This window comes from Peromyscus maniculatus, chromosome 2, assembly GCF_049852395.1.
Source record: "Peromyscus maniculatus bairdii isolate BWxNUB_F1_BW_parent chromosome 2, HU_Pman_BW_mat_3.1, whole genome shotgun sequence".
NCBI lineage: Eukaryota > Metazoa > Chordata > Mammalia > Rodentia > Cricetidae > Peromyscus > Peromyscus maniculatus.
In genome coordinates this window covers 5,259,717-5,275,031 of record NC_134853.1, presented here as the reverse complement: position 1 = coordinate 5,275,031, position 15,315 = coordinate 5,259,717, and the positions used below count along the sequence as shown (strand labels likewise).

The following is a 15,315-nucleotide window of genomic DNA, read 5'->3' as shown; positions in this document are numbered from 1 at the left end:
ACCCCTGAGTTTCATTTCAACCTATATAATGAAAGGGCAAGGAAAACTCTGCCTATATTATCTGCTGGCATACCTGAAACTAGATAAAAAACACTCCACATTTAAGTTTGAATCACTAGAAAAACTATCATTCTGGAAGGCATTGATGATACATATTTTTTTGCCTCTTAAGCAAGTTTTTATTGTATGTTTTGTCACGACAATGGGGAAAAACAACTAATACATCATGCCATGAACTTGGCATGACAAATTAAAAAGATAAACATACAAACTTCTCTATTAGTAAATATAAACTGCTTCTGTCCCAAGCCTTTTTACATATTATTCCTTTAAAATCCACATAGGAAATGAACACAAGCTATGCTTTTAAATACTGCAGTGCATAAACTCATCAATGCTGCTAAAATCTAAATTTTGGACAGTAAAGAGTAATGAAATTCTTAGAACTGTTGCAAATTCAGCATGTTTTAACAATATGGTTTGTGGAAAGTTCATAATCCACAGTGAGTTTATATTTAATTAAAGAATAGAATATTTAAGACACCAAGGAATATTATAATCTTACAGCTATTAAATGTCAGAACCTGACTTTTCTGACTTTCCAATATAAGTAGAATAATTTTATGAAACAAAACAAAATCCTAGGGAAGAGTTGCTGAGCAAGCTGTGATTAAAACACAATTGTACATAGAATTCTATTGAAAAGGAGTTTTGTGATTTTTTTTAAGTGCTGAGAGAAAACTAAAATGCAATACCACATTAAATTTGTATTCAGTGCTGGAAAAGGAACACTGGTAGTGCTGAAAATTGAATCAGGGGCGTACAGAACCCACTTCACTCAATAAAGCTCCAGAGCAGAGAGGCCACAAAATGAGAAGAGTAATGGCAAATGAAAGGGGGAAATGGTGTCTCTTAGAGGAAACTCAGTTTGCACAAAAATGATCTTCTTGGAGAATCATAGAAAGCATCTCAGCTACACTTTTGAACATCAAGTGTGGTGTGTGTGTGTGTGTGTGTGTGTGTGTGTGTGTGTGTGTAATTATTATACAAAAGGAATTGCTTTTCATTGCAAAAATGAAACAAAAATAAGGTCTTCCTTCACACTATTAAGTAATGCATAAGTGAGAACACGCTGTACCCTGAGTTGCTAGATGTATTGAAACAGAACAATAGGACAACTTTAGGTATTTTGGAAAAGTATTTCATCTCTGTCCTTGAGACATTCTGTAATTGATTAGAAGACACAAAATCACAATCATGGTTTAAGAGAGAATCATTAACCACCATCCAAATAACCATTCTTTGTTTCTATTAACATCCAGTAACTGATTGTTCTCTTTCTCTTTCCACATCTTCCCTCTGAAATATTTCCCCCTCTTCTGTGGACCTTACACTTCACATAAACAAGTACTGCTCCATTTTCAAATCCTCACTTCATATCTTAACGTATATATCATCTTTTCACATAAAAATGTTTCTTTGCAGCTTCCTGTAATAGAGGGTTTCACCCCACCCCAACATCACACACACACACACACACACACACACACACACACACACACACACACACACACACATGCTGTGAAGGCTCGAAGCTCCTAGGTACCAGGTGCTTGTGCAACAGGAGGCCCCCCCAAATGAAGTGCCCTTCTCCCTTGTGGGAAACACCACTCATCACACCTCACTATTAGCCTGGGCTTCCCCCTAGCAGTATTGCAGACATGGCTACAGTCTATCTTGTCCTTCTGACAACATGAGTGAAACACTGGTGACCTCTTTAAACTTCTATACACTGCAGGCTTCAGACATTCTTGCATCAGTTCTTCACACCTTCCCTTCTCTGATGCTTTAGACACCCCAAACTCAGGCTCTGTAATGGGTCTTCTCATTCTCCAGAACAACTCCACCTTAGAAGACTTGATGTCAAATATCACCATCTCTTGGCACAGCTAGAGAACCACGTGTTTCTTGCACTACATTGATCTGTTATAGGTGTTTTTATCTCTGACTGGGTTTCTCTGGACAAGTCTGTTCTCAAACACCACCGTTATCTTCCACACCAGGCTTTGTGCTTAGTTCCTTGTACAACTTGCTCATCAATAAACTTTGCATAAATTTGTGTGCCACCTCCTCCTCTGGCTCTTCAAATTTTGAGGTTCTGCTGGAGAACATTTTGCTGGTGGTTTCCAAAAGTTTTAATAATGACTAATTCATGTCTTCAACTCAGTTTTGCCCCAGATTTGTTAAACAAACATTAATTTTCTTTTTCATAACCTGTCTCTATTCTCTCCTGGTAAATTATCAGGATTAGGATCGCTTACTTCTTCTATCTAATCTCCAACTCTTTTTTTTATTCAACAAGTAATTTTACTTCGTAAGAAACAGCAAAATTTAAAGCACACAGAATAGTCTCACATTAATCATCTTCCAGAACATTCCTTACTTGATATACAATTTAGTGCATTTTTTCCATTCTTTCATTCTTGTGGATGGTATGGTTTTTTCTTTGATACCAGATGAGTCCCATTTTGGAGTCTCCTGCTCTGACCCAGCACAGAGATTCAGAATCACATTCAAATACTTGCTAGTATTGCTTACTAAGATGTTCCACAAAAACTCAAATTCACCAACAGGAATTCAGCCTCTATTTTTTATTGGAAATTTAGTCTCATGCTTCATCTTGACCTATTAAATGAGCATTTATACTATTACTTAAGTTAGTAAACCAGTAGCTATAATAATATACTCCCTTTCATTTCTAAGAAAAGTCAACAAACTCTTGTTAGAATGAGAATTCTAAGAAATCTGGGATGATAACAAAGTAATGATTAATCATGACCTACATTATTCCCTCTTCTTGAATGAAGATGAGATCATTGATTTGCTTCTGTCAAATACAATATAGCAAAAGTGTTGAGATTATAATGTCACAATTACATTGTAATCATTACATCATGGAAATCCCATTTGAGCAGACTTCTTGAATTGGAGAAAATAACCTGTCACATGGTAAGAGTCATGTGGAAGTGAATGCTACTTGTATCTAGCAACTAAGAAGAAACATGGGCTAAAAGCCAGAAGGGAAATCAGGAACTTAGCATATGCTGTGGAGAGGTTATTTGCCAACAAGCCAAATGGTTTTGGAAACATGTTCTTCTCAAGCTCAGTGTCCAGATGAGGATGCAACCCAGCTAACAGTTGATTGTCTTATGAATCTATACAGAGCTGACTAAGCCAAATACAGGCTTCTGGACATGGACATTGAATGGCAAATTTTTATTGATAAATAACTCAGAGTTTAATATAACAACTGCCGCCTTAAATAAAATTATTTATAAAATTTAGGCTCTCATGAACTTCTAGAGCTTCAAAGATGGCCATATGATCTTTTACCACAAGGTGGGTACCATTTTAACACCTAAAAAAACCAAAACCTTTGCCAATCAACCCACCTAACTTATAAACCCAAGGAAGTGAGTCCAAAAATAAATAAATAAGGCAGATACAAGAATTCTCTGTACAGCAAGATTTGTACAGCAAGATTCGTGTTCTAGTTTCCTGTCTAATGAAGATAACTTTGATGGAGATATCATCACCAGCAATATCCACTTTCTTCAGAGGCTATTCATTTTCTGCCCTCTTTACTGTAGACTTGTGAGAACACGAGGAAGGTATTGATATGATAACACAGCAAGAGAAAGGCAAAATCCTTTCCTGAGATTCCACAGAGTATGAGGAGAAAAAAAGGCATCATGGTACTGTCCCAGGAAATCATCTAGAGTCAGTCCAATCCCATGGGAATTAGGCAAAGAGTTGGTGACCCATGCAACAGACAGGTCTTAGTTTGGGTTTCTATTTTTAACACTAGAACAGCATGACCAGCAGGGAATTCAGAAGGAAAGGCTCCGTTTCATCTTACACTTCCAGAAGCACCCAATTACTGAGGGCAGGACTTGAAGGCAAGAAACCAGAGGTAGGAACTATAGCAGAAACCATGGAGGAATGCTGCTTATTGGCTTGATTTTCATGTTGCTCAACCTGTTTTCTTTTAGAACCACAGACCATCTGCCCTGGGGTAACACTGCACACAGTGAGCTGGACCAATCAATCAGGAAAATGCACCACAGGCCTGCCCATAGGCAAATCTTATGGGGGCATTTTCTCAAATGGTTCCCTTTTCTAAAATGCCTCTATGTCGTGTCAAGTTGACGTAAACAGACTAGCCCAAGGTATGGAGAGATTGGGATTTGAATGCAAAGTGCAAACCCAAAGACCAGAGTGTAGAAAAATTGAAGTCACATCTATCCCCGAGTTAGTGTTATCCCCCATTTAGTGATTTACTGCAGACTTGGAAGGCTGGTTTCCCAATGTTCAGAGGTGCCCAGGGCTCAACTAGTTCTAAAGTTAAATTTACTACACAGGATAATATTAGTCATGGAAGAAATAAAGAGTAATCAGCTTTGAGAAAAGCAAAAGTAACCTTGTAGACACTGTCTTATTACTTTCCTGAGCAGATAAGCTGTATTCTTTCAATCAGGTTGTTAATAAAAAGAAACACAAGTTTAGAATAATTACTTTGAATCCACACAGAATAAAACATTTTCATGCAAATCAGAATCTTTCTATTGTATGAAATATTCTGATTTTCATTTGTAGAAGCATAGTACATTATAATGTATTCAAATTCAAAACTATTTTATATGAAAACTTAACACAAAACTAATCACAGAATACCTGAAAATTTTAGGTTTATATAATTAAAAATACTTGTGAAACTTTTCTAATAGATCAGTGGTTCTCAACCTTCCTGATGCTGTGACCCTTTAATACATTCCTTATTTTGTGGTGACTTCAACCACAAAATTATTTTTGTTGTTACTTCATAACTAATTTTGCTACTGTTATGAGGTGTAACCTGTGTTTTCTGATGATCTTAGGCAAGCCCTGTAAAAGGGTCATCCAACCTCCAAAAGGGTCTCAACCCACAGGTTGAGAACCACTGTATCAGATGTGTCTCAAATTAACATATATAGTCATCGTTTCTTCTTTTCCCCCAATTACCTGAGGTTTCACTTTCTGCCCAGAGAGCTGCTGACCCAGACAAAGTTCTTTGCAGTTGTCCTCGGCTCCCTTGCTTAGACTGAAGATGGTCAATGAGAAATGGGATTGGCTGGTCAGGTGTCTCAGTGATTAGCTTGGTCATTAATTCCTAAAGACAGAACAAGACACACATTTACATCCAATAAGAAGAAAGACTACCTGAGCATTTATCATTGTTTGGCACTGCACCAACTCTTCACACATAGCACCTAATTAAAACTCTCTCAGAATTCTTCCAGGAATGTACAAGTTAGTAGCTGTCCTCACCCTAAGGACGATAAAGTAGAGATAAACAAGCCAACTGTGTTACACAACCAAAACACAGCAAAACTTAGCCCAAACCACACTAGAAATTTTATCTAGATTCCTTTTGTTCAAGTATGGTTTCAAACTTTTAAATCTGGGATTAGTGTTTCAAGGGATCCCATTAGGAACTAAGCTTTAGCTAAAATAGACAATGTACCTTTCTTGATGTGTTAATATAATTTCCCTTTGAAATCTCCAAAGAACATCGGGAACTAAAGAACTGGATGAGCAGGCACAAAGTCACATAAGCCTTTCATAATCTCCGAACAATATAGAATTTATTTTTACAAAAATTCTCTCCCCTGTCTCACTCTCCCCCCTCCCCCGTCACCTTCCCCTCTCCCCCAATGATGATCTCTACCCACAGAACAGACTCTTTAATTTTTAGCTACTCTAACCTTAAATTGGGCTAAAATCTGCCCAAGGATCATGTCTATGTGTTTTATTTATTCAGTCAGGAAGAGAAAATGGCAATCTCCAATTTGTGGTCACTTATGGCATCCAGACATGAACAACTGCCACACATGAGAACGAGGATGGTGTTTTGTGCCCTGTAATTGGGTTTGTGAACTGGCACACCCCCTTACATTCCTGCAGTCACAGCTCATCGTGTCTGTCCTGTCCTAGTATGCCAATTGCCATTTGAACTTCTCTGTAAGTGGCGATTGTTCTACTGAGTAGGTCAGGAAAGTTAGATGAGAGGGTTACTTAGGAAAGAAGGTACCAGCAGCTTCCCATTCCAGTTCTGGTTTCTTCTCTCTCTCTCTCTCTCTCTTTTTTTTTTTTTGTTTGTTTGTTTGTTTTTTTGTGGCTGAGGATGCTGGCCTGTTTCTTCTTCTTTAATGCTCTTCCTCAGATGGCTAGCAGGCTTAATGGTCATCAGTTTGCCTCTAGTGACATAGTTTGAGAGGCTTCCCCTAAGCCTTTATAAGTCTGTATTATTTTGTATTCAGAATCCTGTCAGAGCTTCTCGCCCAAGGCAGATAACAGTCATGGTGAAACGAAGGGATGGGTTTTAACCAAAGTCACTCTGGGAAGACAGAGAATAAGAATTTCTTCCCATCATTAGGGCTACTGACCCAAGCTTTGAACCTAAATGGAGAAGGAATTGGGATGGGGCAAGGCATGTGTGTAGTATCTAAGCACAGACAATGTAGATTTTGTAGATGGCAAGATCCCTTGTTGCTGCTAGAGACACAATTTGAATAATTCAGAGCATCTGTAAACTAAAGCCAGAAAACAAAAGATCAAGACAGTTTGTGTCATGAATACACTGTGACGCAAAGTATTTGCCTAGGAAATACTTTCTATATGCAGTAAGTTGGGGAGAAAGGAGTGGGTATCGCTGCCACTGGAAAGGCTTTATTAGTATAATAAAGAGGTCATCCCTCTCCTAATATTCACAAAGCAGTGCAGTGGTCAATTTCACATCAATGTAATGTAACACAACTCAAACATTTCAATTTTTTATCCAGACAAGATTGCAGTATTCTATTTGAACTCCTTGTTCATTACAAAGGTCACTACACAATGGAGAGAAGAGGGAATGAAAGGACCAGTAAAGTTGATCTTGTCACAGAAATCCTGGGCACTAAAATAAAGCAAAATTAGATCAGATAAAATGGCCCAGGGCCACAGTAACTCTCTGTTGTGACCCTGAGAGATACCATGTGATTTTGTTTTTACAATTTTATCTTTCAAATCAGATGGAAAATTTTTATATTTTTGTTCTTTGAAAAGAAACTGAAGTATTTCTTATTCTCTATAGAAAATGGATTATACAGTTGAACTCAAATAGCCTCCATTTTAAAAATATGATGAATCTAGTCATTCTGGGGATACATTTTTAATCCACTAATAAGTATATAAGGTTAAAGGCACAAAAGAATTTCAGACATAAGCAATTAAAACAGCTAATGCTTTCTGTTGCAGAACATTTGTTTAACGATGCAGAAATGTGTTATATTTGTTTAATTATGTAAAAAAATGTTGCTGTTTTACCTTGCCTCCCTAAAACACCTGATTGGTCTAATAAAAAGCTGAATGGCCAATAGTGAGGGAGGAGATATAGACAAAACTTCCAGGAAGGGAGAATAAGGAGGAAGAATTTAGGCTCAGAGGAGAAAGAAAAAGAGACACCAGGGACATGCCAGGGGCCAGCCAGCCAGCCAGATACAGAGGAAGCAGGAAAGCAGGACATACAGAATGAAATAAAGGTAAAAAAAAATCTGGAGACAAAGCAAAGAAGAATTTTAAGAAAAGGCTAAATTAAATTAAAAGTGCTAGTGGCACAAGCCTAAGCTAAGGCCGAACATTCATAATTAATAAGTCTTTATGACTTAATTTGGGAGCTGGTTGACAGCCCAAAGGAAATGCCAACTATAGTTTTGGTACAGTATGTTGCTGGGTCAAAGGTCTAAACTCAGATGATTCTGAACGCAAGAAAAGTGTTGTCTGGCCTCTCAATGTATCCAGACATTTTGTACTAGAATGAGCTTGAGAACTGGAATTTGCAGAAATTCATTTTCTAAATAGGAGCATTTAAATCCTTAGTTTTTCAAAGGAGCTCCTGGTAATAGGTCATCAGTCTCTTTCAACTATGGGGTTGTAGAGACACATAAATATGATTTAGGAGCTAATAGATTTGGGAGTTGAGATAGAGTTGTGTGGTAGAAAGTCAAGTTACAAGTGGGAACTGATTGCTGGATGGTTCCCAGGGCTCATTCAGCACAAAGGCAAAGTATTTGAGAATATTATGCCAATCTCAACTCTAGGGCTGAATATCTTCAGGAAATGATCTACAATCTTTATCATTAATCTAAGATTCCTGGAATGAAAGTCCCTGTGAGATTCTGGTTTGTGTGTTTATAAATAAAAAGCAAAACTGAGGAGGCAATACCTTCCTGTCCCAAAACCAAATATTTGTGGATATTTTATGCTAAGGACCTGGGGATTGACAACATGCAGATACTAATTTACTTGGAACCATGTTTTCACTTACAGGCTAGAACACATACTAGCAAACTTGTCCATAATTGAATTCACAATTACTAATAATGATAATTTGTTGTATAAACAGCATTCAACAGAAGACACAGAAAACAGTCATGATTCAGCACCCAGGCTTTGAAACCACTCTTGTGAAGCACTCTTCTACTTACTGGCTGTATAAGTGTGGGTAAGGTGCTTCATCACCTTAACATGCAATACTCCATCCACTAAATGTGAATGATAATAATGTCTACATCATACAGTTGCCATGGAGACTAAAAAAGATGATAAGCAGAAAGCATTTGCAAAGTGCTTTAAGCTATGTATAGACCGCTGGGGTGGGAATCGCTTCTCAGATCTCGCTCCTTCATTGATCTCCGTTAGGGTTTCCTAATGAGGAATTTGTAGAGGACTTGGAGAGCAGAGAAAAGCAGAAGAAACTGTTCTATAGAAATGATTGTAGGCAGAAATGAGGGCACATGGGCAGCTCACAGCAGCTTCCCAGAGAAGCTGGAAAACTCCACTGCAGCCTTGGATGGAAAAGCCTGCAAAAATACCTGAGAACTGCAGCAGCTGCCAGCACACAATTAATAGCCACCTGCTTCTTGTGCTGCAGCCTGAGATCTCCAGGGTCAATAACCTTGATCCCCATGGTGGCTTTTCTTGACCTGCAACAGCATTCTCTGATCTTGGAGCTCAACATTTTATCTCCCACCATGAAAATTCATTATTACTAACTTGATTATAACCAAGATACATAGAATAGTATCTGATTTTCTGATTTAATTCTTGGTGATGCCCCTTAAAAAATGCAACATTTTGTTTCCATTCGTTTGGCAATTTGTCCCTGTGCTTTATCCAACCTTGGTTTCAACAACTTTCCACTCATATAAACCCTCCTCTTTCTCGTTAATTAGACTCCCGGAGCTCCACCCGAGGCCTAGCCGTGGATCTCTGCATGCAGATTCCTCAGTCCTTGGATGGGGTTTCTGGCACCACTATTAGGGTGTTTGGCCATCCCATCACCAGAGGTCAGTTCCGGCTGTCTCTCGACCATTGCCAGTAGTCTATTTTGGGGGTATCTTTTTGGATTTCTGTGGGCCTCTCTAGTACTTTGTTTTTTCCTTTTCTCATGTGGTCTTCATTTACCATGGTCTCCTACCAAAGGCTGAGGGGCCCCCAACTGGATCAGGCCCTCTGAGATAGTTGATTGGCTTGATCTGTTTGGGAGGCATCTAGGCAGTGGTACTGGGTCCTGTGCTCATTGCATGAGTTGGCTGTTTGAAACCTGGGGCTTATGCAGGGACTCTTGCCTCAGTCTGGGAGGAGGGGACTGGACCTACCTGGACTGAGTCTACCAGGTCGATCTCAGTCCTCAGGGAGGCTTTGCCCTGGAAGAGGTGGGAATGGGGGTTGGGCTGGGGGGAAGGGGAGGGAGGACAGGAGAGGGGAGAACAAGGGAATCCGTGGCTAATATGTAGAAGTGAATGGTATTGTAAAATAAAATAAAAGGAAAAAATGCAGCATTTTAATGTTTATTGCAATTTTTAAAAAATTTATAGGCTATATATGTACAATATATCTTATTATTATAATCACTATCCTTTTATTAATATGTATTTGCTATATTATAAATAATTTATTTCCATTGATTTGATTTGATTTTGATAATAATGTTCTCTTTCTCTTAATTAAAACGTAATTATATTATTTTCCTCCTTCTCTTTCCTCCATCCAACCCTTCCTATGTTCTCTCCTTAGCTGCCTCTCAAATTCATAATTCATGACCTCTTTTCATTTAATTGTTATTAGTTAAAGTTCACTTAGTGCTACATGTGTGTATATGATTTCAGGGTTGACTACTTGGTATTGGATAACCACTGGAATGCTTTTTTACTTTCTGGAGAAGACTCTCTCTTCCTCTCTCAAAAGACATTTGCAGCCTGGAGTTCTTTTTCTAGGGCTGGGGCCCCATAACATTTCCTCCTTCCATGTTAGAAGGTCTATTGGTGTTGTACATATTCAGGTCTTTTTTTTTTTTTTTTAGGCAGCTATATTGTTGAAGTATCATGGGTGAAGCATCCTTATCATTTAGAGGAAAAATAATATCACAGCAGATTCCCTGGTCCTCTGGCTCTTACAATCTTTTTACTCCCTCTTCCTCATATTCCCTGAGCCTTAGGTGAAAGAGCTGTGTTGTAAATGTACTCATGAGGCTGTAAACGCCATGATGAGTTGTTCTCTGCATTTAATTGGTTGTGGTTTTCTGTAATGGTCTCTCTTTGTTGCAAGAAGAAGTTTCTTTGATGATGGATGAGATGTACACTTATTTGTGGGCTTAAGAACAAGTATTTAGAATGCAGTTAGAAATTACACTGGTTTAATAAGTAGTGGGATGTGGGTCTCCTCTGATATCCATGACTACTAGTCCAGGCATTTGGCTAGGTTTCCAGTACTAGGCATGATTTTCTTCCTGTCAAATAGGACTTAAGGCAAATTAGACAGCTGCTAGTTAAAGACAAGCTACGAGTGATACTATTGCACTCTCCGGGATATCTTGCCCTGCTGGTTATTGTTGTGGATTGTAAGTGTCACAGCTGGGTAGAACTGTTGACTGCTTTTCTCCCTTGGAAGTTTGCATAGCACCTTCCAGTACTGTGAAAGCTTGTCCTTGGGGATTAATGATGGAGGTAGTATCAATTGGATATACTTTCTCAATGTAATTATTTTATATTAATAGAATATGGTGTGTTATCTGCCTGACCTGCACTCCATGCTTGCCCGTTCCACCACTCCATAGTGCATAGTTGCCTTGGAAACTTGTGTAGCTATTGGCTGTCTGTGCAATTATTACTAACTTGATTATAACCAAGATACATAGAATAGCGTCCGGCACCATTGTCCATGCTTGCCTTAGTTCTTTCTTTTATTTTTTTTAACTGGAAAACATGCATACTGGGAAGTTTTTCCTTGCCTCATTGTACATTCAAGCAGATCTATAAGATTTGAGTTTGGCAGAAGGGGGGTCAAATGCAGTATACAAGTCTCTATGCAAGCTGAGAGAGGAAGAGACATCTCTGTAATGTTTTTCTACCAGACTGTTGCTGGTAGTCCTCCAGCAACACCAGACCCTTCCAGGACACCTGGGGAACTCAGATTTTTTCCATTTCAGAACTACCCTAAGCCTACTTCTTTCTTTACCAGTGAAAAACTCAGATTTAATTAGAAGGCTGAGATCAACAGTAGTGAAAGTAGTATAAATAGCAGTAGCTCTCCTCCAGTTGAGCAAGATGTCAAAAGGAAAACAGGCCAAGGTGGTCTTGGCTCCATCCATTGTGAAGAAACAGAAGGCCAAAAAGATAGTGAATCTTCTATTTAAGAAAAGGCCTAAAAAATTTGGCATTGAGCAGGACATCCAGTCCAAAAGAGATCTCACATGCTTCATTAAACAGCCCTGGTACATTAGGCTGCCATGGTAAAGGGCCATCCTCTATAAGTGGCTGAAAGTAGCTCCTGCCGTTAATGAGTTCTCCCAGGCCCTGGACCAGCAAACGGCTAACCAGCTGCTTAAATTTGCCCAAAAGTACAGGCCAGAGACAAGGCAGGAGAAGAAGCAAAGGCTGCTGGCCCATGCCGAGAAGAAAGCGGCTGGCAAAGGGGACGTCCCGACTAAGAGACCACCTGTCCTTCAACCGAGACTCACTACAGTCACCACGTTGGTGGAGAACAAGAAGGCTCAGCTGGTGGTGATTGCCCACGATGTAGACCCCATTGAAAAGGTGGTCTCCTGCCTGCCCTGTGTCGAATAATGGGGAGGGGTCCCCTACTGCATCATCAAGGGAAAGGCCAGTCTGGGCGACTGGTCCACAGGAAGACATGCACCACTGTTGCCTTCACACAGGTTAACTCGGAAGACAAGGGTGCTCTGGCTGAGCTGATGGAAGCTGTTAGGACCAGTTACAATGATAGATGCAATGGAATGGCCGCCACTAGGGAGGCAATGATCTGGCTCCTAAATGTGTGGCTCACATTGCCAAGCTGGAAAAGGCCAAAAAACTCACCACTAAACTGGGTTAAATGCACACTGCTAAGTTTTCTGTGCACGAATATGATTACAAAATTATTTTAAAAAATTAAATTACCAGTCACTTCTTAAGCCTGAGAAGTACAGGTAGCAAGTATTTTACATAAATTTATTTATTCACTGTGTGTTAAAGAATCGAACAAAAAAATTGCACAGAAAGCCAATAGCTACACAAGTTTCGAAGGTTTTGTTAATTCCATACTTTTTTTCAGGTCACCTAATCTTCACTCAGTAACAACTAGGGTGCACCTACAACCACACAAACTTGGGCCATAAAAGCATCACAAATACGCCCTCTCAGTATAAAACTTTGAAGATTTCCTGTTTACTATGAGATCATCCTCCTATAAGAATCACAGCTTACAATTTAGTTCTAGGCAGGATTTTCCACATCCTGAAAACACCTCTGCACCAGTATAGCATGGATTCCTCATAAAAATAGTGAGTTGATTCCAAACTTACATTAACCAGTGACATGAATCTGGGATGGAAGAAGCAGATTTATATAGAGGTTCTCATAAAAAGAAAATTTCTCCACTGGATAAAAATTATTTTAGACTTTTATTATTTATTTTAATAGCAGCAAACCAGAGTGCTTTGCCTAGCATAATGAGGATGATGATAATAATAACAATAATAAATAATAAATAATAATAACAATGATAATGGCAAAATGTCCTAGTGCATACCCAGCACCTCCTCCTTGGACTGATGATCTAAGGCAAGGATGTACACATTTCTATTTAACATAGTCTTCTCGATGTCCATACAAAGAGATTGCATGTCATTTATTTATTTATTTTTATTAATGAATGTTATTCATGGTGTAGATGTGACATAGTGTATTCACTTATTTATTAATGATTGCTGAAGGACTGAAAAATGGAATTTTTGTAATAATATAATAATCACCTGTTTATAAGCATTTGCGTGAAAATTTATATTTCTGTGGGTTAAATTACTGGGTTGTATATTAAAATCACTTTTAATTTAAAAACAACTGACAAACTATTTTCTAAATGCCAATACAATTTCATTTTCACTTTTGCTGTATGTGGGCATTCCTAGCCATTCCTCTGTTTCTAATAATAGCTTATTCTGGTTTTAATTGCACTTCACTAATGACTAATTGCAGTGAAGATCTCTAATATGTTCATCTGCCATCTTTACAACTTCCTCAGGGAAATTTCTATGTGTGTCATTTGTTCGCTTTTCTAATGGATTTGTTTGAATTTGTAACTGTTTAGAAAGTCTGTTGTGATTTATTGACACTGCAGGGAGATTTGGGGATATTTTAATCCCTTTCACAGTTTCAAGTTTTACATTCATAAAGGATGTCTTGTAGGCTAGATGTTTCCAACTTTTGGGAGGTCCTGTTTCTTCAGTGTTCCTTTCATGGCCATCCCTTACATCCCTCTATAATAGACCTTCACCAAGACCTGGGTCCTTAATGCTTGCCTCCCAGTTCTCTTTCAAAGTCTCACAGTCTTATATTTTATATGGAACTTAATAACCTAGTAGAAGTTAATTTTGCATAAAGTGTTAAGAGTCAAGGATAAAGGTCAAGGTTCATTTTTTCCTATTTGAATTCCACTTTTTGAAACCATTGCTATGCCAAATATTTGATCATGTTTCTTTCACCAAATCACTTCTATTCTTTGATCAAAAATTATCTGAATTATTGGTTATACATCAATTTTGCATTCCCTACTTTCTAGGAATGGCTAGTATGTCAATTTTTCCACTAGTGACTGGATTCTGTGTTCATATCTTACACTGTTGTGTAATATCTCCCTATGTATCCCAGGTTAGTCGGAAGATCTCTGTATAATCCAGGTTACCCTACTTCCTCGGCCTCTTGAGTGCTGGGACAACAGGCATGCAACACTACATCTTGTAACATTAATTGCTAAACAGTCTTATTAATAAAAAACCCTGAGCCATAAATTGAGATGAAAGTTGAAAGATCAGAGGAACTGAACAAGCCACAGCCAACCTCACCTTGCCAACTCCTCGGCCGATCCTCTTTCCACGAATCCTCAGACTGAAAGCCTCTGAGTCCTCACCCCTGAGGGTCTCAGCTGAACTGCTCTGGCCACTAGCTCACCTCTACAAAAGCCTCAGTCTAAAGAGAGAGTTCCTGTTTCCTCACGCCTTATATACCTTTCTGTGTCCTGCCATATTACTTCCTGGGATTAAAGGCATGTATGCTTCCCAAGCAAAGACATGAGATCTCAAGTGCTGGGATGAAAGGTGTGAGCCACCACACCTGGCTCTGTTCCCAGTATGGCCTTGAACTCACAGAGATCCAGATGGATCTCTGCCTCCCAGTAGTAGGATTAAGTTTGCCACCACTGCCTGACCTCTATGTCTAATTTAGTGGCTGGCTTTGTCCTCTGATTCCAAAAGCTTTATTGGGGTACACAATATATCACCTCAACATCTAGCTTAAAATCTTATACTTTCAAGATGGTCATGATGATATTGCCTATTTCACAAAACAAAAAACCCCTGTTTTTGCTATTCTAGTACATTTCTATACAAATTATGAAACAATTCTGACTAAATTTACAAAAAACTTCAGAGAATTTGATAGGACTATTTTAGTCATACATATTAACTTAGGGAGCTGACACACTTACGTTAAGCCTTCCAATTCATGAATACTATTACACACTTCGATTTAGTTAACTCTTCAGTTCATTTCTCCAGCTTTCCATCATAGATATCTGGTATTTTTTTAAAGTTCCTTGAGTATTTCATATTCTCTGGTGCAAATCCAAAGTGATTTCCATATGAATTTGACCTCTCAAAATTTTGTTTAAGAAATGATC

General features: G+C 38.6%; 1 protein-coding gene and 1 pseudogene across 10 annotated transcripts in view; one reads left to right on the top strand and one right to left on the bottom strand.

The window, feature by feature from the left end:
- Positions 1-15,315, bottom strand: part of C2H8orf34 (chromosome 2 C8orf34 homolog) — a 385,259-nt gene that overhangs the window by 287,225 nt on the left and 82,719 nt on the right. For all 10 annotated transcript variants that reach the window (XM_015993542.3, XM_006974691.4, XM_006974693.4 and 7 more), the window contains exon 2: positions 5,062-5,209. In XM_015993542.3, coding sequence (XP_015849028.2) covers positions 5,062-5,209 — 148 coding nt within the window. The remainder of the gene's footprint in view (positions 1-5,061; positions 5,210-15,315) is intronic.
- LOC143271630 (large ribosomal subunit protein eL8 pseudogene) lies at positions 11,688-12,474 on the top strand (annotated as a pseudogene).